Source organism: Syngnathoides biaculeatus, chromosome 6 (assembly GCF_019802595.1).
Source record: "Syngnathoides biaculeatus isolate LvHL_M chromosome 6, ASM1980259v1, whole genome shotgun sequence".
Classification (NCBI taxonomy): Eukaryota; Metazoa; Chordata; class Actinopteri; order Syngnathiformes; family Syngnathidae; genus Syngnathoides; species Syngnathoides biaculeatus.
Genome location: NC_084645.1, coordinates 1778287 through 1805516, shown reverse-complemented (window position 1 = coordinate 1805516; position 27230 = coordinate 1778287). Strand labels below are relative to the sequence as shown.

The following is a 27230-nucleotide window of genomic DNA, read 5'->3' as shown; positions in this document are numbered from 1 at the left end:
AGCAAGCAGCAAACGGGATCAAATTTAAGATTACATTGTATTTGGTCAATGTAAGAATTATAAGTTTTATAATGAGCATCGATCTCAGATTTGTTTTTTGTTTTAATCATAGCAATTTTGATCTGAAACCTTACTTGGATCAAAATAACCACGGTGCCAGTTGCATTATCAAACAAACAAAATAAACTTAATAAGCGGAAGGAACATTTTTGAACACAGGTTTAAAAAAAAATCCTCTTTTGGACTGGATAGTAACAAACAGCATTGTATTGATTAGCAAATGACAAATAGTTCAATGGAGCCAGGACTCAGGAAATAAACTATATTGGGAAAAGTATTAAGATGAGAGATGATCGATACCACACTTTTACTGATACTCCTCTTCATTTAATTCATGTTTTAATTTCATCCTTCCTTTCCTCATTGGAGAAACATTTTTGAGTTACTTGTTATAATTGTTTTTTGTACCATTATAATCCTATTTAAGAGAACTCTTTCCCCAAAATTTTCATATCCCTTCACACCTTCCTGCTTAAAAAATAAATAAATTGTAATTTGAACATGAAACTCTCTTTACCTTGGCATAAAATCATTTATTAAAATAAAATAGACAAGACTAAAATAGAACACAAATCGATATCTTCTAGAAAAGGCACAACATGGTAATTAGAAAAATAGTCGAACAGAAAGCATTGCTTTTCTTCTACTGAATAAGATATTAAATACATAATGACTGAATGTTGACCTGCAAATTTTGAAATATAGAAACATTTACACACAAGCATGGAGACACCTGAGGATGAAAACCATCTTTCTAAAAATAATGGATTTGAATTTGAGTGAAATGTTGAACCTGAACTCTTTTGTACACCATGAAACCAAGCCCAAGTCGGTCAAATTGTTTATCCCTCATTTTGGTTGTTAAACGGGCTGTCAAAGCCGCTGTCCTGCTGTTGTCTCAACTCGGAGAACAGAAGCCCAGTACACACGCCACGCTGTTTTTCCCCCTCTGAACCCGGTGTGGGTTCTCTGTGCGTGCTCACCTTCGCTTTGGTGGCCAAAGTTTGCATCTGGGTCTTAGTCTCCTGGGCGATATCATTATAAACGGTCAAGTCAGACGCATCCGGGGTGAGACAAGCAAACTCAGTCAAGTCACAAAACGCCTTTGCCAACTCTGCTTTCCTTTCTGAATAGGGCAGTCGAGGGATCTGGACGTCATCTGATTCGCTGCTGGACAGGTACCAGCGAGTAAGTTTAGCATCCCTGACCGGAACCTCCTGCGTGAGAGAGGGTTTGTTTGGCGGGTCGCCATGGAAGTGGTTGTCTGGTTGTCCTCCCTGCAGGTACACTTCCCTGGTCTTGTTCCTCAAAGGAGCCACTTTATGAGGGCAGACTTGTGCATCTGCTGAGGACTCACAGGTCTCTACGTCCTGATTGTTCGCATGTTTAGTCTGCACAAGAGTCGTTTTGCGCTCCATATCCAACATCTTCTCCCTCTGGGTTCTATCCCCCATTCTGTCAAGAATCGATGGGTTCGAAAAATCTGTTACACTCGCTAAATTGTGGCCAGTGGTGGACACAACTGTCATGCAAGCTGTCAAAGCAAAGAGAGTTTTAGAATTGTGAGTGATCAAAAACCATCAAGTTTAGCAAAACACTCACTTGGTAAGCTGCGATTCGTTCCAGATTTATTTTTCACGGGGGTCTCCAGTACTTTCGCCATGGCTGCTAACTTGCTGGCGGCATTCATTATTTTCTTTTCGGCACTGCAGAAGATATAAAGATCAGCAAAATTCAGTGGTGCGAAGTAATGCTCTGTTCACACTGAATGTGAATTTAACCATTAGTGTAACGTGAGCACAAACTGAATGACGCCAACGCAGACAAAGTAAAGTACCTCAATAATCCAGACCCCTACTGGGTACAGCAACGAAAGATAGAACGTCCGGGCTAACTTAATTAGCAATAGTTTAGTAAATCGTATTTGGAAGACACAAAATAGTCGATCAAAAGGAATTTGTTCGTCTGAAGTTTCCCTAGTTGTACGACGAGGCTGCTTCACAGACACAGTGAAGAAAATAAGTATTTGAACACCCTACTATATTGCAAGTTCTCCCACTTAGAAATCATGGAGGGGTCTGAAATCTTCATCGTAGGTGCATGTTCACTGTGAGAGATAAATCTAAAAGAAAAATCCAGAAATCACAATGTATGATTTCCACACATCGCGATGATGATGGTAAAGAAAATACAGTGCAGGCCTAACTTCTACTGTAATAAGTAAGAATAGTGTAAGTACTTTTTCCCCCTGAGAAGGCAGTGATTTAACAAAGAACAGTGGTGTATTACCCCGTCGTCTTCCCGCTGTCCTCCAGCAATTCCTGCAGGCAGGTCAGGTAATAGTGTCGCATTTTACGGGCAGTGTCCTGCCTCTCCCGTCGTACCTCGGTGCGGATCATCTCAGCTGCTCGCTCGTGGCTTTCCCGGACGTAGCGCAAAATGTTTCCTGCAAGACAAAGAAGAGGTGAGCTTGGGTAGACACATGTATACAATATGTAAATGTTGGTTTATATTATCCAATCATCAGTTTTCTAGACAGTTTATCTTCTTTGGGGTCACTAGGAGCGAGAGCCCATCCGAGGTGCTTTTGGGTAACAGGTAGATTACACCCAGGACTGGTCGCCAGTCAACCACAGGGAGAACTTACAGTATCTGGTAACAATTTTAAAGTTACTTTTACACACAGCACACTAGTGTGCTGTAAAATATTTTAAGGGCCGCAATGTAAAATTACCCAGTTTCACCTCCAGATAATTTGTCTGAAAATGATTATTCATGAGACACGTGAACCAGGAAAGCCCCACAACATCCAGAGACCATCCGAATGCTGGGCCGATCCCATCGATCCCGGGACCCTGCCAGTGAATAGTTTTTCACCACATGAGTGTCCTCAACCCCAGAGGAGACAGGAGAGCTCACCTCAGAGTCCCCAGTCTGTGCTTCCTCATGGGAAAGCAAGGGAAGGGAATTGAGGAGGTCTTCGAAGTACTGTATACTCTCCACCAATTCACAAAATACCGAGTCAAATTCAGTCAGCACTGCTTCCCCCATCCCGAGACACCAGATGCTGCACCAGAATTTCTTCGAAGCCTTCCGGAAGTTATTCTCCATGGCCTCGCTAAACTCTTCTCACACTCGCAGGTTTTTGCCTGAGCGACCACCGCTAGGCCAGCAATACCCATCAGCCTCAGGAGTCCCACAGGGCAAAGAGGCCCAACAAGACATGTTTGGAGTTTCACAAAAATGTGTGAAAACCTTCCCAACCAGGTTCTGCTTCTGGTCCACTGATAGCTGCTGGATCACAAAAGAACAATACCTCATTCACCAACCTTTGATTTCTTCAACAGTCATTAAGTATTGCTGCTTCATCTCTTCCAAGCCTTCTTTGAGATTTTGTTGATGGTTTAAAGTCCTGAAAAGGACAACATCAGACTTTATTTCCTTGAAACAAAAGTAAATCCACACAAGTGAGTGAGAAAAAAAAAAGTATTATGGTGCATCTAAAATCTCACATGATGCATCACAACACAGAAACATATACATTGTATACTACATATTCAGACACATCCACAGACATTTTCGGAGGGAGATGGTAAAAAAAAAAAAATGCTATACTGTAAAATATAACCATTTCCATTATGACGAATAAGTCTCTGAGGAAGTCAAACACATGTTTTGCAAACAGATCTCCAAATAATTTTGGGGGGAATTGATAATTTTTTTTTTCAATTGATGAATAAATACATCCATCCATCCATTTTCTTTTGCCACTTATCCTCACGAGGGTCGCGGGGAGTGCGGGAGCCTATCCCAGCTGTCAACGGTCAGGAAGTGGGGTACACCCTGAACTGGTTGCCAGTCAATCATAGGGCAGAGCAAGACAAACAGTCACACTCACAATCACACCTAAGAGCAATTTAGAGTGTCCAATTCATGTTGCATGTTTTTGGGATGTGCGAGGAAACCAGAGTGCCCGGAGAAAACCAATGCAAGCACGGGAGGAGAACATGCAAACTCCACACAGACGGGGCCGAAATCGGGATCGAACTCGGGTCCTCAGAATTGTGAGGCCAATGTTTACCAACAGATCCACCGTGCCGCCTGAATAAATAAATATATTATTTAAGTCGGCTCCTGGCAAGAGGGCACTTTTATCATTCAGGGCAAAATAGCTAATTGATAGAACACCACTAGGGGTCCCTCTCTCCACGTGCCTGTTCATGAATGTAGCAGTTGGTAAGTATCACTTAAGTGTTCCTTGTTGTGGTGTAAAATATACAAAATAAAAAATATACAAATATATACTAATAAAACATATAGTGTAGGTAATGATGCTCTTAGATCTGTGTTGTATGACACAGATCACAATCGCCATAAACATGACAAACTTAACATCTCACTGACTTTTGGTGGTTTCTACAGCTCATGTAAAGAATCGCTCACACCGCACAGATATAGCCAGGAAGTGTCCTGAGCGTGAGCAAATTCTTAAAACCCAATGAGACGAATTCATGAAAATACAACATCTTCCTGTTTCAACGTGTCTATATTCTGTCTATGCAAATGCTCGAAAAGATTTATTCTCAGTCAAGTATTCTTACGGTCTTAATTCTAAAGGTTGTTTGACGTAATACTGAAATATTTGCCACTAATATTTACATGCATTATTTTTGTACGGTACTGTGGCAATAACCAGTGAAAATGACACCAACCCAGCAGCTTCATTGCGTAGCTTCACTTCCTCCAGTTGTAGCAGATGTTCCTCCTTTGCCTTTTGTAATCTGCTCTCATGTTCATCTATGGTAATATGTATTGATTAACAACAAACAAGCTATAATGCAATGTCATTGTATTTATCATTACCTTTGAGTTTTTGCATGGTCGTCTTGTGTTCCCGGACACTGTGCTGGAACTGACGGCAAGCCTTCTCCAAGTGCTTCTGCAGCTCCTGGTTTTTCTTCTGCATCTTACTGGTAGTGTCTGCGCACTCCTTCCTGCTGCAGGCCTGCCCTGCCATTTGTGCCAAAGAGTCTATATTGGGTAGAGTATAGTGTCATGTGCCGCAAATGTATTATTGGCGAAATATTTCACTTTCAATCGACTGAAACAGCAGCAAAGGATTTCCTACTTTGCATCTTGTCAATTTCTCTTTCATGTTGCTCTTGTGTTTCTCGTAACACACAGCTCAGCTGAGCCTCACTTATCTATGAAGAAAGAAAAAAAAAACTGTAAAGAACCTGATTGATATTTTAATGTTTCGAATCATGCAGGATAAGGTAACTGTTAAATCTTGGCGGAACAGTCAATAAATGCATGATGACTAACGGATAGAATCATACCTTCTTCCAATCCTTCTTGGCCTGGGACACGGCTTTCTCAACGATTTCTATGCAGCAACTTTGAATCATGTGCGTTATGTCGCCTTCTGACATTTGGCTTCTCTCACTCTCTTCAACACTCTGCTGAACAGTCCAGGAACTCCCGAGTAGATGCGTCTGGACCTCCGCCAGGCCAGTTTGAAGTTCCGCAAGGAAATCCTCTCGCAGCTGTCGTCTGAGGGCGTGTTCCTTCTCAGCTTGCTGAAATCTCCACTCGTCCTCTTTAGCCCGGATGGTCTTCTTGAGCTTGGCCTCCATTTGCAGGAGCACCTCCTTTTTTTGGAGATCAGTCTCCTCTCTGGCCTGCAGCAAAGCCAACTCCAGCTTCTTATGCTGCTCCTGGAGTTTGCTTTGGTACATTTGGTCACTGCGACTTTGAACAACAGAGATCTCTTGCTGCTTCTCTCTTTTCCAGGCTGCTCTCGCTCCACCTAGTTCAGCTTTCAGTAGAGCAGCTTGCTCCCTCCTTAACTGCTCCAATTGACACTGAAGCGTCACCAACTTCTCTTGGAGCTCCTCAGCCGTCCCAGAGATTTGACCATGTTTCTGTTCTTTTTGCTGCTTTTGCCACTGCTCCTCTGCTGCCCTCAGAGCCTGGGTTACCTGGCACATTTTCAACAAGTGGCAGAAATATTTTTTCAACTTTTTCCTCTCACAGAATTCAAAACAAATATCTTCCCAAATTAAATGTTCTCACAGACTACAAAGTTGTACAGTATATGCTGCTACAATAAAAAATTGTAAGGCCATTTGAACCAATCAGAAGATTGAGGATCATATTCTCTAGAAAAGACAAAGTCGTACAACGATGGCAAAAATAGTAGAAAACTGTGTCGCCTAAAATGGTAGATGTTTTGGTAACTGCTAATAATACTTGTTTATGAAAAGTCCTGTGTAATAGGCCTACCCCAGTTGACTTTGGGGGTGAGGAAGGGTACACCAGCTTTGAGACAATTGCAGAGCACATACAAACCTAACACTTGAAAGGGTAGTTTTATCTACAGAAAAGTCATATCACAGTATAATTTTAAGGCCTTCGTGGTAATTTTAAATAAGTCAAGCATTTCTGAATGGATTTTATTATCCTTAAGTAAAGCTAAATTTATATATTGTAGATGTAATTTTGAGAATGTTGTCCAGATCTAGAAAATCTAAATTAAAACTCAGCACACAGTAGAGTACACTATATCAATACACTTTAAACCTTAATAGACCCTTCTTTTGGTTGATATAAGCGGTACTGTACTACCGGTAATTCAATGCCAGTTTTCAGCTGTGTATTATTTTTTCTCTCCAGACACGTATTACTTTGACTGACAATTTGATATTTAAAAGCGATTACTCTCCGCTGTAATGCGATTCCAGCCAGCCAGACTTCTGTGAAAAGTCTACTGTATCAGCCAAGCACTTGATTCAGGCTTTTCCAGACGACATGTAACAATAGTTTCGCGGTTAGGATGGCTTCGCCGTCCATGCCATCCCTTTGCGATAACGATAACCGTCAGAAGTTATTTGCAACCGCGGAGGTGAAGATTAGTGTCAGAGTGCCTCTACACCATGTTTCAAGTTAGGTATTAACTAAAGCTTGAAACACGGTGTGGAACAAAACAGTACAGAGCATTCCCAGACAGAACCCAAACAGCAGAAAGCAGGGAGAATGGCTCATTGCTGAAAGTGAACGCCCCATTTTCAAACAAGAATGTGTTGATTTCATTGTGTGTATTCATTCAATTTAGAGTGGTCCAGTACGGCCAGTGTCCGCGAGGTGGGTCAAGATGACGCCATCCGAGTCAGTTAATGTCAGACCCTGTGGGACTTTGAATAAATATTCTGAATACATAATCAGATGTATAATTATATAACCGTTTACACATCCTCTCTCATGCTACGGGCAGTGCTTCAAAACCTTTTGACTGGTACGCTTTTGACTATAAACAAAATGGATAGCGATAGTAGTTATATTATTAAAATGTTGTTGGTTTATTCAAATGTCTTTTACCTTTTGTTCCATGTGTTCTTTCTGTAGCTCTTCCCAGTTCTCCTTCTCTGTTTGCAGAGAGGCCTGGTATTCCGGTAATGAAGTCAAATCCTCAATCCAGCGGTTATAGGCCCTGGTCACTGCCCCTTCAACCTGTAACAAGCACATTTCCTTTTACTTCTAGAATGTGCATTGACACACGTTGATGAATTTGCTTTCACAAACCTTAGTAATGACACTGTATGATTACCAACCTGACTTGCCAAGTCCTCTAGATGTTTGTCGTGAGTCTCTTTCTGGACTTGTTTCTTGGCTTCTTCTACTGCTTGATGTTTGACTTTTTCAGCTTCCACTTGGAGCTGCTGTCTCTGGGCACAGAGCCTGGAGTTCAAATCCTCAACAGTAATCGTCAAGCCGCTAACCCCCACCTCCTCTGTCTGGCACATTCTGTCAGTGGTCTCTGATTGTTTTTCTCGCCTGGCTTCCTCCAACCTCCGTGTCCAGATCATCTCCTTCTGCACAGAATCAGAGCTCAAATATCAGTGTACTACTTGCTATTAGGGCTCTGAGAAAGATAGTCAGTCCTACCCGATGGTGCTCTTCATCCCAAGCAGCCTTGGCCAAAGCTACTTGAGAGTTCACCTGCTGCTGGATCTCAGCCTCCTTCTCCTTGGACCAGAAAACCTTCAGTTGGGTTATAGAGGCCTGATGTTGTGCCTCCATTTCAGCCTTTAATTTCTCTATATTGGTGCTACTTTCCTCTCTTTTCTGTCGAGAAACAAGTGTAGAGAAATCAAAAATATATAAAATGTCATGCATTAATTTGTAGTGAAACCGATTTCATTTAATCTTTGTTCCAGCATCAGTAATGTGCCCGTGTAGAATCAAAACACTACATTATTTCATTTTAGTTTGTTAATCTTGGGTTGCACAAATGTATTTTATTTACTGCAGTCTTCCCAGTCATTATTGAAAATACATTAAAAGGAGTCTTAAAAGCATTTTAAGCATGTAGTGTTTCGCACTGCACTCAACAAATACTATTGCCATAGTGTGTGAACTACAATCACAATTATAAATAATGGGAAAATTAATACCTCCCGTAAGGTACAATTAAAAATTAGATCACATAGGTGTAGCAAAAACATTGGTATAATCATAAACTTTAACAGTCATTCAATAACAGGTGCTTTACCCTTTCTAGGGGTGTCGATGACATGAACTGAAGAAGTGGCAAACTGCCATTTTTGTTTCTGCCTTTTCTCTTCTGTTAGCGAGGAAGGTAAACAATTGCATTTTTTTTTGTTCATTAATACTTGTGTCAAATTTGATTACTTTCCAGTGATAAATATGTATTCATGTTATGCCCCGGCAACAAAGTATATGACCGGGGTATACCTCATTTCCTCTCCTCAGTGCATCTTCCCTCTCTCTATTTTGGACTTTTTCCTCCAGCAGGTCCTTTTCCTTGCAGAGAGCGATGTAACAATCTTGCACATCCAACAGCTTGTCATTTGCTTCAGACAGCTGAGTGCTGGGGAGGAACCAAAGTTGATTGTGTTGCCCATTTCAAAACAGTACAAAGCTTAAAGTGACACAATGGGGACATACTTTAGTTGCCGGGTGTGTTGCTCGTGTTGTGCAGTCAAATATTCAACCTGAGCTTTGTGTTCCAAGGTCAGCTCTGTCCTGACTCTGTTCACCACATCATCCCAATGCTGCTGATGAATCCGCTCAGATCTCCATTAGAAAAGAGACACTGGTAATGAATAGATACCAAAAGAGAAAAACATTTCATTTCCTGCTTTTCCTTACCGCTCCACAGCCTCCTTCCTCTCTTGGTCAAACTCCTTGATCATGGCTTCCATTTGGACGCGGACCTCCAAGTTAGCAGATCGGACTTTCTCCTCACTTTGCTGCAGCGCTATTATTTTATTTTCTTGCGCCTAGAGTAGGAAAAGACAACAACAACAATAAATCTATTTATTTGGATGTTACACATACAACCAGAACATTTGAAAAATTGTTGACAACCAACCTCCACTTGAGCTTGCAAGCATTTTTTGTCTTCCTTTAGTTTCACTAACTCATTCTGGTCCTCTGCAGGACAGTTCGGATGTTTTAGCTGGCTGGACTTTCTTACCTAGAGACATGCGTGCTTCTTTGAAACTTGAATCATTCATTTCAGTGTGGAGGTTTTAATCACACTTCTCACCGATAAGCTGAGCTTTGCTTCATCTAGTTGGGTATGCAGCTCGGTCACTTGGGCCCGACTCAGTTGCAGTTCCTCCTGCAAACGACTGAACTTCTGCCGCTTTGCCTTTAAACACCCCAAGCAACGCTGCAGCTCCACTTTTAGCTGTCGCAAAGTTTCATCCTCTGGCAGCTTTGAGTCAGACAGGTTGGCCAAGGCCATGCTGATAATACAGAGGAAGCAAAGTATTTGAGAAATATTTTAAAGTTCATCTAATTTAAAAAAAAAAAAAAAAAAGGAGAGAATGAGGACTAATGCTGAAAATGACTGTCTGGACTAGTACCTGTGGAGAGAACCATTTTTAAAGGTGGTTTTCTTCAAGCCTAATGACAAATAGGATTCAGACAGTTGGTTCTCACAGTCACCATTCATGTCCAGTGCAATAACGCCGTGCTTTAAAGCAGATTCATATAGCATAATCTGCTCCTTCAAGTCGGCAAGATCCTCCTTTAAGTTGAAAAAAAAAAAAACATAAGGACAGGGTCCAAAATACTATAAATAACATTTTGTATAGCATTTATTCCTGTAGAAAAAAATATATAGTAATGTATATATTTTTTTAGCAATTGTTGACATTTGTGTTGCAATTTTTCAAAATGCTGTTTTCTGCAATAATTAAAATAAATATTCTGCTAAAGTACTCAATCACCGTCAAGCATCATCAGCAATAGTAGCCAAAAGAAGGGTGGTTGGGCAACTGTTCAATGTGGATGTGCCAATTTTTTCTTTTCACAATATAGCATTTATTTCTTTGAATTCATTTACAAAACATGTAATCAGCGTTAAGGCTAGAACAGGTCGGCGTTTAGCAATTTCCAGAACAAATTCTGGATATTCCCCGACATTTGAGAGCTTTGTACTTATCAGCACTTGCTCTCGTTTACCTCACAATAACCCACACAAGCTTTATTTCTGCCATACAGTATTAGTTCTGTTGGGAATCCCCCCTTTTATCAGATATTTTGCATCCTTTAGAGACATGCTTAAGTGCTACTCCGTAAGTGATAACACTGAATGCCAAACCTGTAAGACTCTGTTCATATCTTCATTTAGAACCTTGGCTGCTTGAGCCTGTTGTAGTTGGATCTGGATTTTGCTCATTTCCTGCACAGAACCTGGAGAGTAAACAAAACTTCATACATCAAGAAAACGAAAGGTTTAACAATGGCGGTTCATTCATACGACAGTTTTGTTTTGGCTCACTCGTTTCCAGCAGCTTGGCACATTGTTGCTGACTTTCCTCAAGACGCTGAGTGAGTGCATTTACCACTCTGCCTCGGTCTAGTTGCTCTTCTTCTCTTTGCCGCTCCAACTGTTTTACCTGCTCACGGAACCTACGACTAGTATCCATCTGAAAGTATGTCATGATGAGAAGGGCAGGTACATTATTGGACAAACCATATTAAAGCAATCAGTCTCAGGGTAAGTATTAAGACATTAGAAATGTATTTTTTCGCTGGATATCACCAAATCATGCATTGTATTGATTAGTATATGCAAGATAGTTTCAACACATAACTCAGGAAATAAACAATATGGAGAAAAGAATTAAAACACACATTGAGCAAAATCAATTTAACCCTTGTATCAATTTTTTAAGTACGGGTAACCCCCTCAATTCACTCTTACCTAGTGCTTTTCAAACTGGGGGATGTAGCATTATGACAGAGGGGCACGGGGAAACCATCAACTATCGTGAAAACGTTTCATTACTACGCGAAGGGGGATTTTTTTAACCCCTGCCCCTCCCAGGTGGAAAAACTTTAAGCTGGGGGAATGCTGAAAATTTCATCTCCAAAATGGGGGGCACACCAAAAACACTTTGTGAACAACTGCCCTAACAAATGTTTTTCTGTGTGAATAAACAACATAAAGTCTTCCCTGAAGACCAAACGCCAGATGTTATTGCCTCTACTCTACTTCTACATTTTCCTCCATTTTCAGCTCCCATCTGATTTCTACGTATCCCAAAACATCCATATTGTGTGTATGCTCTGTTCAAGTGCTATCAAAACTTGAACAAATTAAGTACAGGACTGTACACTCCAAACCGATCTTAATATGAATTGGAGTGTGAGATTAGGTGGGTTGGATTAGGAGATGTCGTCAATCACTGTCAACTGCGGGGCTCTGAAGCCCTTTTTGACGCTTGTGATAAAGGGATACAGAAAATATATTCATAATATAGTGGCTGCGCCAGGCCCCAGGGTCAACAATTACAAGTCACTTCTAAAGGTTATTGTGCAGGGTAGACAGTGTCAATTCACTTGGATGGTCAGATAATCACCTCTGGGACTTATTCGCTTGATGTGGGGCCACTCATTCATTGCGATAAATAAATCATAACTATCCAAACGTTCTGGGTATTCCTTCACTTGCACTCAGTTTCTAAAGATGTTTACAATTTACATAGACACTCCCACCACACCTCAGTTTAAGAGCTCGATCCACTACCTCTGTCCTAAATGCTTCCCCCCTGTCCTCTTCCTATCCAGTGCTGTCCCTCCTTCACAGGGTGTAGCACTACAGCCCCTTACAACATTCAAATCTAACATGTCATTGTAGTAGGGATCTAATGATTAATAAGACAAAACGGATTATTTTCTTTTCATATTAATCGCATTGCAAGTGGGCCCTTAAATTTTTCGGTCTTCACTAAGTGCAGTTAATTTGGATTGCTAAAACAAGGAACTCCGTTAGAACCAAACCAAAGAAAATAAATAAAAATACATTTATTCAAGAGAGAAAACTCAAACCTGTTCATCCAGAGCTTGAGATCGCGCGTCAAGCTGCTCCTGTAAGACTAACAGTGCGGCCTCGTGCTGCTCCTTAATGACAGTGACATCTCTGTCGTGCTGCTCTCGTGCTTTGGTCAGAGTGTCTGAATGACACAGCTCCAACATCTGCTGCTTCATACTGTCAACAGCGGCCTCGGCCACCCTCTGCTTCTTTGTGTTCTGAGATTATTAAAACTTCAGATGAAAAATTTCTGATAGTTGTAAAATGTGTCACTGCATCAAATTATACAAACGCAAAAAGAGTTTATTATGACTGATTGCAGCTTTATTAAGAGCAACTCTCAAATGTAACAACATAACTGAAAGATATACTATTGAGAGCTCATCGTCTTACCTCCTGGTCTCTCGCAATTAAGGTCTGGATTTGCTCCTCCAGCGCCTTCACTTTGCTTTGCAATTTAACTGCACGCTCTTTGGCTTCTTCGTGGTGGCGACTTGACTCTTTAAGACTCGCAGCATAGCCATTTTTCTCATCTATGCATAAATAAATCAAGACTTAATTATAGTGTACTGTAGTGCCCTTCAGTATCTACTGACTGTGAGATTAACTTTAGCCATCAGATGGGGAAGATATCAATATGAAAAAAAAAACCATTGATTTAGTTAATGTAATATCAAGTTTAAATTGTTTCCTCTTCAAAAGGTTCAAGTATAGAAGAACAGTCTTACTGTTTCTACTGACTTCATATTAGAGGTTAATTGTAACATGACAAGATTTCCTAACAATGATGATCTGTCAAAATGCCACATCTGGGTGGAATGGCCACTTCCACCCAAGTACAACATAGCTGAATTTTTAAACTTCGATAATGGGCTCAGGGGATATTGCGTTTTTTTTTGTGTTCTGTGTTCATTCCATTATTTTTAGAAAATTCCACAAAGACCCCTTTGACTTGTCATGATGCAAATTACAGCATATCATCAAAACTCAACGGTCAAAGTAAAGACTGCTAAGACAAAATACCTTTGAGAACTGCAAGCTGGTGCTCAAGGTATCTGCTTTTACGCTTTGAATCCTCAAGCTTTTTCTCCAAGTCCTCAATTTGCCTTTGGTGAGCCTTGTTTAAGATCTGCAGCTGGGCAAGCTGCTCCTTCTCAGCGGTTTCTAATAGAGAAGGGGTTTAATGATCTGCATCTGTATTCTTCATTAAAAGCATAACTGGAATTAAAAACAGGTGAAATGGAGAGGGATGCAGACGTACGTTGTGTTGAGTCGAGAAATACTCTCTGTAGTTGATCAAATGGACCATCTTGGTCTGTGGTCTGCGAGTTCAACATCTGACGCGGAGGAACATGAGGATTGTAGCGGGCTGTGTAGTCTTCCACATGTCGCTCCACTGCTCCAGACTTTGGAGTCAAAGAAGAACAGTCAGTCTGTCAATTTTCATCACACTGTAATTATTTTTTTGTAAATCAATCCTTTTTATTGCACTTTAAAATCGAGAATCTTTATTCGGGGTATGTACAGTCAGAGGAAAAATGATGAACACTTTGGAATTTGTTAGATTTCTGTGTAAACTCCTCTTACAATAAAAATCATATATATCATAACAATAAACATCTGCTTAAACATATGCCACAAAAAAAACATGCTGACATATTTTAGAAAATATCACACAATGTCACAGAAAATAAACATTCACAGGACAATGAGGAAAAATAAGTGAACCATTGGATTTAACAACTGGTTTTGACAGCAATAACTACGAAACATTGCCTGTAGTTGTAGATCAGATGTCAACAATGTTCGGAATGGATTTGTGAACCATTCCACTTTGCAAAATTGTTGTAGTTTACAAATTCCTCACGTCTGGCATGAATAGCTCTCGAGGTCATGCCACAGCATCCCAAGAGTTAGGGATTTTTCTAAAAATGTAAAATGAGCACTTCAAATGTCTCTAAAATACTGTACAACAAGTACATTGGTGAAAAAAAATTATTGAATATTTAAGTAAAACACTATTGCCCAAAGTGTTCCATTTGTGCTACTTGAGTTTCAGGGAAAGAGACATCTCAGTATCTCAAGATGCTGTGGCACGACCTCGAGAGTTACTCACACCAACCAGCCTAGAAATATTGCTGAACTTCACAAGTTTTAGGGGAATGGGGAAGAGGAATGGTCCAAAACTCATCCTGATGTTTGTGCACATCTGTTCTGCAATTGCAGGAAATGTCTGGTTGAGATTATTGCTGCAAAAAGAGAGCCAACAAGATATTAAATGCATATTATTTTCTATGAAAATATGAAAGCATAATGTATCATGTGATATTAGTTTTAGCTACCATGTTTATTCTTGTGAATTAGATGAAGATCAAACCACATTGTAAAACCAATTTATGAAGAAATGTAAGAAATTACATCATTTTTTCTCCCACTGTTAAAATCAAAATTGGTGGTTCCCGAATAATGTGAGGGCCAGTTATGTGCTTCTTGATAATTTATCTGCAGTTTGACATATAAACGCACTGCCCAGGAGATGTTTCTAAAAAGGGACCAAGAATTACAGTATGGGCACTTTTCTGGTGAACACCAGCCCACACAACAGAAAAGAAATATTCATAGTTTGTTTTATATTACACTTCTCCATTTAACAAACTGTGTTAATATAACACCCTGCCCACAGAAATGAAAGCTGTTAAATCTATGGAAATGCTTCAATCTCGATTTAAGACTTTCTCCTAACAACACACTATCACGGTATGAAATTAGTGCGTTGCCATGCTTTATGCCCTAAAATTTGGATTATGATCTGTTTTACTGCCGCATCTCTCGGTCCCTACCCAGTCTCCTTCTTGTAGAGGAGACCCAGTGGCATTGAGCAAAGTGATGCTGTTGCTGTGGAGGTTTCTGCATCGAGCTACAATGCCAAGATCTGCATTGGACCAATTCCTAGGAGATGACAACCTGCAGCGCCTCATTTTATTAGATTGACTCATGCGTTTTAAACTAACATTGTACAGCATCATGTGAATAACGTTTTCCACATGACATCTATCGCCTGATCATACTGGGAGTGGGATCCCTCCATCTGTAAGGATGCTTCCTGTTATTTTATTTTTTTAGCCCAAAGTGGGGTTCCTCTGAGTTTATCCTAACTCAGATGGATTGGGGTGTTACTTTCTGTGAACTGTGGGCTTGTCAAGCCTTTTGAGACACTTGTTATAAAGGTCTATAAAATACAGGTATACCAAAACACAACAAGCCCACCCTTAGTGGTAAAACACGGGAGCAATGTGCATATTTCAATTGGGACAATGGGTATCTTGCTTAAGGGCTCTTCAACCGGTTCTATGATTTTAATCGCCTACAAAATTGATAGAAGCCAGACAGAATTGACTTTACTTGAACACGCACTGTGGGATTATTGCTGTGGTCATTGTAGCTGTATTTATCAACGGCTTCTTCACGATTATAATTTACAATATTATTAGCATGAGGGAGTGGGTATAGAGCCTGTTGCTCATCTGTGGAAAACTTCTTGGCCTCTAGCTTTTTCTGTTACCATGCTCCTGTGTGAGTAGTCTACCTGGGTGAACTGCCAATCTTGTGACTGCTGGTTCCAAATACGATCCGGAGGGGGAGGCTGAGCAGGACGCTGGTGACCATTGATCTGAACTCCTCCATCCTCAGAAGCAAAACCACGAGATTGTTGATTGTAGTCTGCTTCATAGCTCTTTAAAGAGACATCAATAGTAGATATTTTCTTTTGGAATAAAAATACAACACAAAAAAAGCCTGCCAGTATGTTTAATGAAAAACAAACAAACACCATGCCTGCTCATTGGAAGGTGGCCTGGGGTCTTTCGACTGCTGACGAGTCCATTTGGACTGTGGGCTGTATAGAGACACCAAAATAAACAATTATACAAAACTACCTATTAAGAACAAGGGATGGGTACACAGTATCTGCTGTTGGAAAAAAAAAATCAAGCAATTATTTGTAACTCTGCAATATATATCGCCATGTGTAAAAAAAATACATGGGTAAAAAATACTTCTGGTGTGAAAACCGGCACCCATTTTTCTTTTCCCCATGTACAGTATTTTTGTGACAGTTTATAATAGCTTCAGTAAAAAAAAAAAAAACTACACTCAGCAGAGCACAGAAGTATAAGTATAAATAGTTATTTGTGTGAAGTCTAACTCATTTTAAAATTTACTATAAACTTGAGCAGGTAACTATAAAACCAGACGTGAAGCTAAAACCATTCCCATGCCCTGTTATACTGTTGTCGTTAGCACATTCCTAACAGGAGTCTTTTGTTTTTAATCAATCTTTAATTTTCTAAATAAATTTTACTATTTATGTATTAGTATATCTATAATTTCATGCATTCAACAATCCTTGCTGTGTGCACCCTGATCAGACTAGAAAATGTTATCCCCGTTACTGGCCCGATTTGCTATCATGGATGATTTCCAAGACTGGACCTGACCAATTTTAATCAAGAACGACACAAATCTTTCTAGTGCGACGTAAACCGCAAACAATGATTTGGGCCAACAACACCAAATTGAAAAGTCTACCATGTTACAGCAGATTTTAGGACATCTCGTCCATCTAGTTTCTTTCAAATGTCTTTATGTGTTTGAAAGCTTCTAATCATGTAAAGCGCATTGAGTTAGCTTGTGTAAGAAATGCGCTATATAAATAAATTGGCTTTGCTTTGCTTTAGTGTGACATCTGAAGGAGAACCCTCCTCACCTGATGTCGACCAATCACTGTTTTGCAACAGCACATGTTGCACCTTGTCAATATTTATTCACAGAAATAAACCATTCATCCATCCATCCATAGAACTTATTCTAAGGGACGTGCTGGAGCATATCCGAGCTGATTCTGGGCGAGACCAACCACGCATATGCATAGATAATATATAAATATAAACACAAACACACACACATTCCTCAGTCAACTACAGCTATTGATTATTATCTCGATGCATAGTAGGAACAACAGGAGAGACCATTTAATTACTGTGTGTTACCTGGTTCCGGTACTTTTATTGCTGCAGATGGAGGATTCCTCTTCTGCGGAGGAAATGTATTCGTCATCCTCAAGCAAGTCATCTGACATTTCATCCATGCGCCTTTTGAGCTGCAGGAAAAAAAAAAAAAAACTCAAGGCAATGAGTCATGATGGTTGCGCAGCAACAGGCGATAAAGTAACACAGAGAAACAAAACAGAGACATTTCCGCAACCAGGAACACTCGAGCCGTTATCAGGTGCCCAACTGGTCTCCAGGCCAATGTGGTAGCAGTCTAACATGCACATATGGCAATGCTGCTATGGCTCTACAGCCAGCAGGCTATGAACATTCATTGCTTTTATGGACCTTTCTGTTGGGTCACAAAATGTCTGTGGATTGCATGTTGGTCTTAGTGAACCAGACAATTTGTGCCGTATTGTTGGGGAAAAACTTCTCAAGGGCTGCGACATACGGTGTATAACTCGTTTCTCACTCGACAAGTCCTCCAAAGTCTCAACTCCATAAATAAAGTCTGATCTCAGGAGAAAAACTGCCCATGGAAGGAATTTGACTACCGTTGCTACTTCATGGAATAAATAAATATGACCAGATTGGATGTTGGACTATTGAGCTGGAGCCAAGCCAACTGCAATGATATTCTTCATTTTCAATGTCTATACACGATTTGAGGTAGCTGATGGTGTAGTGATACACACGCCTGCCTTTGGCTCAGTGAAGTTGTCGATATCTGCCCTGCGACTGACTGGCAACCAGTTCAGGGTGTAGTCCCCCTTTCGCCCGAAGCTAGTTATGATAGGCTCCAGCTTTCCCGCAACTTTTGTGAGGATAATCGGCTTGGATAATGACATTACATGTACATGATTTGAGTGCGATGTGAATGAGTTTAAGCATTCAAACAGACTGGAGTGTATTATATTCAGTTATCCATGATAATGCATATACTAGATCTGTATTAAGCAAGATGAATTCTGAAGTGTCTAATTGCAACTCTCTGCTTGGTAATTAACTACTGCAATTCTGTTCTATTCTGATAGCGGGTTGATATTGTCTAGCTGGGCCCACATGCCAGCAAATAGTTTTACTTACATCACTGAGGCTTGGAACTCCACTTCTTGGCTCTATCGGTCATTGTGCATGTGCTGTTGACGCACAAGATTTTAGTGATTCTATAAAGATTAATTATAAAGATATGGCTAGTGCTGTACTCATCACATGCTTCTATGTATAATGTTACCTACCTCTGCCAATGTCTCATGGTGATAGTGTTGGGAACCGGGAGGGTAGAATGGGGGTAATTTAATATATACTGATAAGTATGTCTAGCAACAATAGAGCAAATGGCATGGAAAATGTAAGTGTCAAAAATGAGAAACATGCGGGAAAGAATTTCTGGCCTCTGCTGAGTCTACTAAAAGTCTAGTTCATGGAATCCTGGTTTGATAATGATCATCCTCTTTGGACCGGTAATAAAAGACAGGGTTGGCAAGATCAACCACTCAGAAAATAATAGACTATCAGCTCTGGCCATCATAATGTCTAAAATATTGGAGAGAATTTTGTTTGAAGAAGTGCATTCTTCCTTAAAACAACAAATTTGGTTTTAAACTATAAACATGGCACTGATATGTACTTTTGAGACTGAACTCTTCAATGTTTGTGTTTTTTAATGCATCCAAGGCATTTAATCATGTGAATCATAAGAAAATGTTTATGAAATTGTAATAGAAGAGTTCCTGGCTATCCTCTTAGAAAATTTGCATATTGATATCCTCATCAGCCCATGACGGTAAAATGGGCAATTCTACATCTGACCCATTCCATATGTGGAATGGGGTTCGTCAAGGAGTCACCTTTTTTGCTTAATATTTATATGCATGATCTCACAAAGTGTCTAAACATGTCATACATGTTGTATGGTGGGTAATAGTCTCATTATTCATCATTCATCATATATCCCAGTATATATGTGTATATGTCGTGTGATATGGACCTCTGTGTCTGGAGTAAAGCTTTCATTCATTCATTCATAAAAAAATAAAAATCGAGTTCTTTGGTAGATCACCAACACAGTCTTATTTCACCGTTATTCAAGTGAGCACTGCATTGTTATTTCTCTGTGATGATGGATTGGAAAGCGTTGGTTGGTCTGCATATTTTATACCTTGGATTAGCATCACTTAAACTGAGGTAATATAAGGTATGCTTTTTTCACATGAGAATAAAACAACATTTGCGGTACTATTTTTGTGAGAAAAAGACTGTACATCATTGTCCCCACATTAATTAGAACTTTGCCCTTTGCAATAATAACATAGATATCATTCTTGTAAAAAAACATCCTTAACATGTTGGATTTCTTCAAGGGACTGGACAAATTAACCAACTATACTTACTTCCCACAAGGACTGTTGAATAGTCTTCAAATCCTCCAACATGTCTTCAACCAAAGGACCCATATTATCCAATTTGAAGAACATGTATCCACTTCAAGACCGAATCAAATTCATAACGTGCTAACCAAATTCACCAGGGCAAAAATTTAAAAAAACATCCAATGAGTGCATGGCATGTTGTCGACTCCCAGCAGAACTCACGTACTTCCTCAAAAAACGAAAAAAAAAAACCACAAAAAAACGCTTTTGTTTGTACATAACATATAGCAAAGCTAAATGGAGCAGAAACATTCCACTTACTGGCAGGAAATATTTCCCACTTGACCAGCTAGTCGATAAAACATACAGATAGAAGCGAATAGTAGACAATTAAGATTAATAAAGTCCAAAAGACTTGTTGCCACAGCCCACAGAAACATAATTTTCATGCTTGCTTTTAAGAACGGGACGCATTGTGAAGAAAACATGTCATCGTGAGAAAGTAGGTTACCCACATGGCAGCTAAATTCAGTGACACACCAGGAAGAAGCCAATGGGAACGCAAGCTTAGACTGCAACATATTGATGGGATGAGTCATAACAACAACCCTGCATACCGGTCGAACTGTGAAGGTGAAAGACTTGTGCTTTCGCTCAAATAGTTCCCAAACAAGCACACGTATCTGATGCTCTATTTTCTATTTCCAATAATGTGCAATGACGATCATTTTTGTACCACGAGCACACTGGAAGAAAGTAAGGATTTATCTCATTATGTTCAACGGATGTAGAATGTTATTTAAACGAGCCATGTTAAAATTTTCACTAAATAGTTAAAGAAATGTAAAAAAAAAATTATAAAATAAGTGCTGTAGCCTACCTCTTGCTCTCTTTCATGGTCATCCTCGTCGCATTCTTCCTCGTCGTGCTGAATTCGGAAATCATCTCTGGTAAACTCGATAGACATGACTGTGAAAACTGCACGGAGAGATACAAGACTACAGCAGTCGACTTTCGAGGATGAATGTAAAACGCAATTTAGTTGCCACAAAGTATTACCAAAAAGTCGAGTAAATGTGATAATTTTGTATGCGACAGTATACCCCCCCCCCCCAACCTTACCTTTTGGCACCCCCTCGAATAGATTTGACCCAAGTATTCTACCTTAAAAATGACTTCCGTTAAATGCAGACCACATTGTTTACAGGGGAGCGTAGCTAGCTAACTAGCCCCAAAGTAGCCAGTTTAGCGTCCTTTGCCATGACACAACTCGGCCGAAGTCAAAAATTGGTCGTGTCGATGGACCGTTGAGCACTTCGCGTCGGAAGATCTATTAGGTGGCTCTCGTTGGTCGTCCGCTTAGAAAAGAAACATAAGATCGCCGTCTTTTGAAAAGTCGCGCGCACTACTAGCGCCAATTAAACCCGCTTTGAAACCTCTGTGATCCGTTTTAACGCAGATAACATCGCACCAACATACTGTTAACATTATATGTTTACATAAATTGAACTTCAAAGTCCCACGGGAAAAAAAACATGTCAATAACAGTCAGAAACCATTATTTTAATCGCAAAAACAGTCAGCCATCCCTCGGTAACAAGTTTTCTTGAATTATGGGTAGTGTAGTGCTTTCGTCGACTGCCAATCCTGAAGTATTCGCTGACGTCATATGTTTCTCAGTCCGATTGGTCGGTCACGCCTCTTTCTTTTTGTAACGTTTCCGGGTTAGCTGAGTTCCAACAGTTCTAGGATCAGTTAATTGTATTCATCTTGAATGCGTCGACCATATACATGGGGTTGACAACTGACTCCCATACAGTTAATTCAGCATCCGGGATCCGGTGGTGGTCAGATGATCGCTGCCAAGATCCAGGACTCAAATGCTTTCTGAGTTTGTACTGCTTGATAGAGTAGCACACTCATATGCGATTTATTATTCAAAAGTAATTTTAAAAAATGGCCACTAATCCTCCTAAATTAAAAGTTGCCGTCGTTGATGACGAAAGGTATGCATCTACAACTACACTGAAGCTGCGAGATTGGAGTGTTTCCTTTGAATACAATATATTCTTTCTCTCTGTAGGCTGCAAAATTTGAAAAATGCTTTTGAAAGACAGTTTGGAGGATCCCCTCTCTTCTATGCATGTGCACCCGGAAGAGTCAATCTCATAGGTAATTACATGTCTACTTGGTCGTAGATATAGATTTACTTCAATGCCAAAGGTAAAGTACGTTAACTCACTAACTAACAACGCTGATGAGTTCCAAAAAAAAGTTTGGGAACCATTGGTGTGATTAATGGAAAAGGAGGGCCTATTACTTTGATACACTTTTCAGAAAGTAAACATTACAATTAAGATCCTTTTTTGTTAGTCACTTGCAAGATTAGAATTTTGTGAAATACTGGATTTGATTATTCTATTGTGTTTCTGCCATTATCATCAAAATTTAAACAAAGAATACATATTTTGCTTTGCTTGTGCTAATATAAAAGTTTCACTTTTGGAGAAAAAATAGAATAAATTGAGTTTGCCTCGATATTAAAAAAAATATGTATATGGACAGTAACCTGTATGTTTTTTTTATCATTTTTATGGTGTGATTATAATTAATGATAGCAATCAATATGAACATACTGGTCATGTTCATGACTCCTCACAATACTTATCAAAAATTATTTAACAATAACTGAATAGCAAGAGGACGGCATGGTGGGTCTGCTGGTACACCCTTGGCCTCACAGTTCTGAGGACCCGAGTTCGATCCCGGCCCCGCCTGTGTGAAGTTTGCATGTTCTCTCCGCACCTGCGTGAGTTTTCTCCGGGCACTCCGATTTCCTTCCACATCCCAAAAACATGCAACATTAATTGGACACTCTAAATTGCCCCTAGGTGTGATTGTGAATTCGACTGTTTGTCTCAATGTGCCCTGTGATTGGTTGGCAACCAGTTCTGGGTGTCCCCCGCCTCCTGCCCATTGACAGCTGGGATAGGCTCCATCACTCCCTGCCACCCTCGTGAGGATAAGTGGCAAAGAAAATGGATGTATGGATGAATAGCAAGATATGGCGTTAATTTTCAAAATCTCGGCAAGTGTTTACATTTGAAATGATCACTTCTACAGCATTCTTAAAAAAATCACAATATCCTCAACTTTGGTGAATTATTTTAGAATAGGCACCATGTTGGTGAGCCCTTTCCTAATATGGCTCCACATATTGGTTTTCATTGCATTCTGCTTTTTTGCCTCATTCTCTTCAATGCAACAGGTGAGCACATTGATTATTGTGGCTTCTCTGTGCTCCCGATGGCTATTGAACAGAATGTCTTTGCCGCCGTCTCACTGAATCATTCAGGGACAATACAGCTGGCCAATGTAAATCCTCTTTACAAGTAAGACCTCAAACTTTTACATATGTATACATTGCTTCTTAAGTATAATTGATGTACAATCTTCCTATCCGTTTGTATTCTGCAGCCAAATCACTGTGTCCTGTTCAGAGGAAATAGTTATCGACAGAGCTAACCCGAAGTGGTATTATTATTTCTTATGTGGAGTTAAAGGCATTCAGGTAGGATTTGAATATTGATCAGAATGTCCATTAATGGCAAAGGTATTGTCCAAATTTCACAATCGCATCATTAAACAGCTCGTGTTCACAACAGGAAAAGTTTGGGATCACGCGTTTACCGGGAATGTCGTGCGTCGTCGATGGAAACGTTCCGCCGAGCTCCGGCCTGTCCAGTTCTAGTGCCCTGGTTTGCTGTGCTGGGCTTGTAACAATGGAGGCAAATCAGCAGTCACTCTCCAAAGTAATCCTAAGCATACTGATAATCAGCGTAACGTCTGAACAAACGTATTCCTCATCTTACTTACTTTGTTTTTCAGGTAGATCTTGCAGAGATATGTGCCAAATGTGAGTGCTACATCGGCACAGAGGGAGGAGGCATGGATCAGTCCATCTCATTCCTGGCAGAGAAAGGAACTGTATGTGGTGGAGTTAAAACAGACACAAGCATTTTTAAAGATTTTCCATGAATACAATATGTAATTGTAATTTAAGTAAAGTCGAGGCACAGTGTAGAATGGTTGATACATTACCTCGGAGTTCTGAGGTCATTGGTTCAGTTACTAGCTGCAGACTCCCTACATGGAGTTTTGATGTTCTCCCCATGCTTGAGTGGGTTTCCTCACCTCAGGGTACTCCAGCTTTCTCCCGCATTCCAAAAACACGTTTCTTAGGTCAATTGAAGGCACTAAATTAGAGGTCACTGACCTCTTTTAAACTTGGACCCATCATTCAAAAAAACCTTGAATTTGTTGTGTGTGATGTGCCCTCCAACAGGCAAAACTGATCGAGTTTGAACCTTTGAGGCCCACTGATGTCCGACTACCTGACGGTGCTATGTTTGTGATATCCAACTGCTGTGTGGAGATGAATAAAGCAGCATCTTCACATTTCAACATCCGTGTGGTGGAGTGTCGGATCGCCACAAAGGTATAAAATCATTGGCGAGTCTGATGGCTGCTTAGAATCTGAAAAACGTCCAAGATACTGTGTAGTGTATTTTTTTTTCCACATGTAGAAAAAAACATAAAGGGATGCATGTGGAATGAAGTTTGCCTGTGATGTTGTGAACGCAGATGCTGGCCCAAGCCAAAGGGTTGGACCAAAATGGGTTGTTAAAGCTGGCCCAGGTCCCCAAAGAGATAAATGCATCTCTAGAGGAGATGCTTGCTCTGGTGGATGAGGTTCTACATCCTGAGCCATACAGTCAAGAGGAGATCTTTAAGGTTCTGGGCATCACCTCCCAGCAGTTCTCCACAGAGCTGCTCACTGCAAATACTCAACATGGTGAGCAAATAAAGAGCGAGACCCTAAATCTGGAACACTGCAACAAAAACAGTGAGAAGGGTACATCCATGGGATTTCACTTTTTTCCTTTTTTTTTGTTTCACAGTAACACATTTCAAGCTACACCAACGAGCCAAGCATGTATACGGCGAAGCTGCACGTGTGCTGCGCTTTAAAAGCGTGTGTGATTGTGCACCACCTGATTCCATCCAGTTGCTGGGTGACCTGATGAACCAGAGCCATGTGAGCTGCAGAGATCTGTATGAGTGCAGCTGCCCAGAATTGGACCAACTGGTGGACATCTGTCTGTGAGTACAAAGCCTCATCCAACTCCAAAAATATCACCTCAACTTTGAAAACTATAGTTCAGTTCTGTAACAACACTGGATGTGGGAGTTTTTATCTCTCTAACCAGAAGTGTCAGCGAGTAGCTAATTCTGAAGAGATTTTGTAATTTAAATACAAAATGTATATCATTGTAATCAATTACATTACCAGGCAAAAATGTGTAATTATAGTTGTTGATAAAAATGTTACAAACTAAATGAACTTTGGATGTTCTTTAAAATATGAATTAAAATAGTTTACAAAAATTAGGGGTATATAGATCAGCTCTTTGAGATTGGAAGTCAGCCCGATGCTAGCAAAAAAAGAAGATCAGATCAGACTGTGTCCAAAATTTTAGATTTTCCACTTCTTATACAAGCAGTCCATGCCAAGAGCGCCCGGACGGCATGCAGATCATATATGATAACATCAGCAGGTTGCCAAGGCGCTAACATGAAATAAGAGTGACTGTTTTAAGTCATTTAGTGACACTCCAGTTGAAGTTTGCTGTGAAACTAAACTGGGGGAACCCTGCCTACTGCCTGAAGATAGCTGGGATAGGGTCTGGCACTTCTGCGACCCTTGTGAGGATAAGTGACTCAAATAACGGATGGATGGATGGATGGATGGATGGGTAGAGTTATAATAGAAATTTGATCTTGACTTCTATGCTCAAACAAGGTGAACAGTAAAACAGCATTAAATTGAACTTTAAATGTCATTCTGCACTTTAAAAGTAGGATTTTTACATATCAGGGATATTTTTTCATGGTTTGCAATTTATTTTTCATTGAATCTGTTAAAATGTCAATGTATGTATATATATATATATATATATATATATATATATATATATATATATATATAATTGGTTGTATTGAATTTTTTTTAGGATTTTCTAAAATAATTATTGTATTCAATAGTAGTACTTTCGTATTTTTAGTTATTTTATGTCATCCATTGGCTCATAATAAATGCGTCATTTTTTTTTTCTCATACCTACTGATGCTGATTAATGTTCCCATTTTGAATTATATCTTTTAATCAATCCTTTTCCAACATTCCATACTACAAAATGAGTATATATTATCATTGCTGATATCGGATCGGCCTTATATTGGCTAAAAAAGGTTGCAATATGCACCAGTAATCATACAATAGTAATGGATCACAGGTGAAAAAGTTGGATTGGGAAATCCCTAACAAATATTTGCAAATCCATCTCAACCTCTTTTCAACTGAACACACTACAAAGAGAGCCATAGATTGCCCATGTTTTTTTCTTTCTTTCCCCGCGAACAGGAAATCAGGTGCTGTGGGCTCACGACTGACAGGAGCAGGCTGGGGCGGCTGCGCTGTGTCCATGGTTCCGAGTGACAAAGTCCCGTCTTTCTTGCAAGCAGTGAGGAAAGCCTACTACCTCCCTGATCCGCGTAGAGCAGCAATGGAAAAACAAAGTTTGTTTGTGTCAAAGCCTGGAGGAGGTGCAGCAATCTATCTCGAGAAATGACATATTACACTAACATTACCTAAAATATTTTCACTTGGACCAAAAAAACTTGAAAAAAAGGTAGCAAAAATGAAACTCAAAACCTGTTTTTTTTTTCCAGGGGAATAAAGGGAAACATTTTTAATCGTGTTTTGCAATCAATAATTTGTGTATGAAGCTTCACTATTACACACAAGGTAAAATACATTGAAGTGGGTGACATATCCAGGACGACATTCGTCTGAACATTTTTAGGATATTTAAATTGTCTATAAGACACAGGGCCAATGTTTTTCTTTACAGTACTGTACGTTATTTTCAGCATAGACCCATTCTTATATGTTTATATTTTTATACACATTGATTTACGTGACCTTAAACCTGTTAGGTTCTGACAGCAGAACCATGAGAATGGATATGTATATGCATATGTATGAATTATGGATCCACTGTTGACTGTACCCAGAACAATAAAATTATAGACCGTGGATACAGTTGTATTTATAAAGTACCTGATTTTTTTTAGATCGTTTTCCTTTTTCTTTCAAACACTTGGTTATGTTTTCAGATTTTGAAATTTTTGTGTGACATTCCTCATCCACAGAGTTCTTCCAATAATGCAAGAAGAAGTTTTTCTCCATCTTACATTCCATCTCTTTGCCGTCTTTGACTTGAACTTGAACAAGAAGGGATGGTTCGGAATTCCATTTTTTTAAACACTGTGCTT

At 39.8% G+C, this 27230-nt stretch overlaps 2 protein-coding genes across 6 annotated transcripts; one reads left to right on the top strand and one right to left on the bottom strand.

Moving 5' to 3' along the window:
- Nucleotides 1-578: 578 nt before the first annotated feature.
- cep152 (centrosomal protein 152) lies at nucleotides 579-21491 on the bottom strand. Of its 3 annotated transcripts, XM_061821794.1 has the most exons (29): nucleotides 20955-21435; nucleotides 20713-20810; nucleotides 17458-17567; nucleotides 16244-16304; nucleotides 15996-16142; nucleotides 13671-13815; nucleotides 13433-13573; nucleotides 12803-12942; nucleotides 12427-12627; nucleotides 10874-11021; nucleotides 10694-10785; nucleotides 9954-10117; nucleotides 9632-9833; nucleotides 9455-9559; nucleotides 9232-9362; nucleotides 9028-9156; nucleotides 8815-8950; nucleotides 8005-8184; nucleotides 7845-7931; nucleotides 7671-7784; nucleotides 7438-7569; nucleotides 5400-6041; nucleotides 5189-5264; nucleotides 4924-5091; nucleotides 4773-4857; nucleotides 3390-3472; nucleotides 2350-2506; nucleotides 1663-1766; nucleotides 579-1594 (listed from the first exon to the last, which is right to left on the bottom strand). In XM_061821794.1, exons 2-29 carry the CDS (start codon nucleotides 20797-20799, stop codon nucleotides 903-905), a joined length of 4659 nt encoding a protein of 1552 aa, XP_061677778.1. In that variant the 5' UTR covers nucleotides 20800-20810; nucleotides 20955-21435; the 3' UTR covers nucleotides 579-902. The 3 variants fall into 3 exon arrangements, with proteins under 3 accessions (XP_061677778.1, XP_061677777.1, XP_061677775.1); XM_061821793.1 differs by having other exon boundaries at nucleotides 7671-7931; nucleotides 21389-21491; XM_061821791.1 differs by having other exon boundaries at nucleotides 7671-7931; nucleotides 20955-21434.
- galk2 (galactokinase 2) lies at nucleotides 20444-26976 on the top strand. 3 transcript variants are annotated; one of them, XM_061821797.1, is made up of 10 exons: nucleotides 20444-20588; nucleotides 21916-22004; nucleotides 23101-23224; nucleotides 23310-23403; nucleotides 23498-23644; nucleotides 23721-23819; nucleotides 24178-24330; nucleotides 24477-24687; nucleotides 24794-24995; nucleotides 26317-26976. In XM_061821797.1, the coding sequence occupies exons 3-10, from the start codon at nucleotides 23139-23141 to the stop codon at nucleotides 26522-26524; spliced, it is 1200 nt and encodes a 399-aa protein (XP_061677781.1). In that variant the 5' UTR covers nucleotides 20444-20588; nucleotides 21916-22004; nucleotides 23101-23138; the 3' UTR covers nucleotides 26525-26976. The 3 variants fall into 3 exon arrangements, with proteins under 3 accessions (XP_061677781.1, XP_061677782.1, XP_061677780.1); XM_061821798.1 differs by lacking the exon at nucleotides 20444-20588 and adding an exon at nucleotides 20740-20782; XM_061821796.1 differs by lacking the exon at nucleotides 20444-20588 and adding an exon at nucleotides 21611-21838.
- The last annotated feature ends 254 nt before the right edge of the window (nucleotides 26977-27230 follow it).

Bases quoted from the DNA above. Each gene is read 5' to 3' on its own strand.
- cep152 (XM_061821793.1), bottom strand. From the start codon at position 20,799: ATGTCTATCGAGTTTACCAGAGATGATTTCCGAATTCAGCACGACGAG. The intron at 17,568-20,712 runs GTAGGCTACAGC...TTTTTCCTGCAG, and splicing joins ACCATGAAAGAGAGCAAGAG to CTCAAAAGGCGCATGGATGA. The intron at 1,767-2,349 runs GTAATACACCAC...TATCTTCTGCAG, and splicing joins GACAGCGGGAAGACGACGGG to TGCCGAAAAGAAAATAATGA.
- galk2 (XM_061821796.1), top strand. From the start codon at position 21,789: ATGGCCACTAATCCTCCTAAATTAAAAGTTGCCGTCGTTGATGACGAA. The intron at 23,820-24,177 runs GTATGTGGTGGA...GCCCTCCAACAG, and splicing joins TCCTGGCAGAGAAAGGAACT to GCAAAACTGATCGAGTTTGA. The intron at 24,331-24,476 runs GTATAAAATCAT...TTGTGAACGCAG, and splicing joins AGTGTCGGATCGCCACAAAG to ATGCTGGCCCAAGCCAAAGG.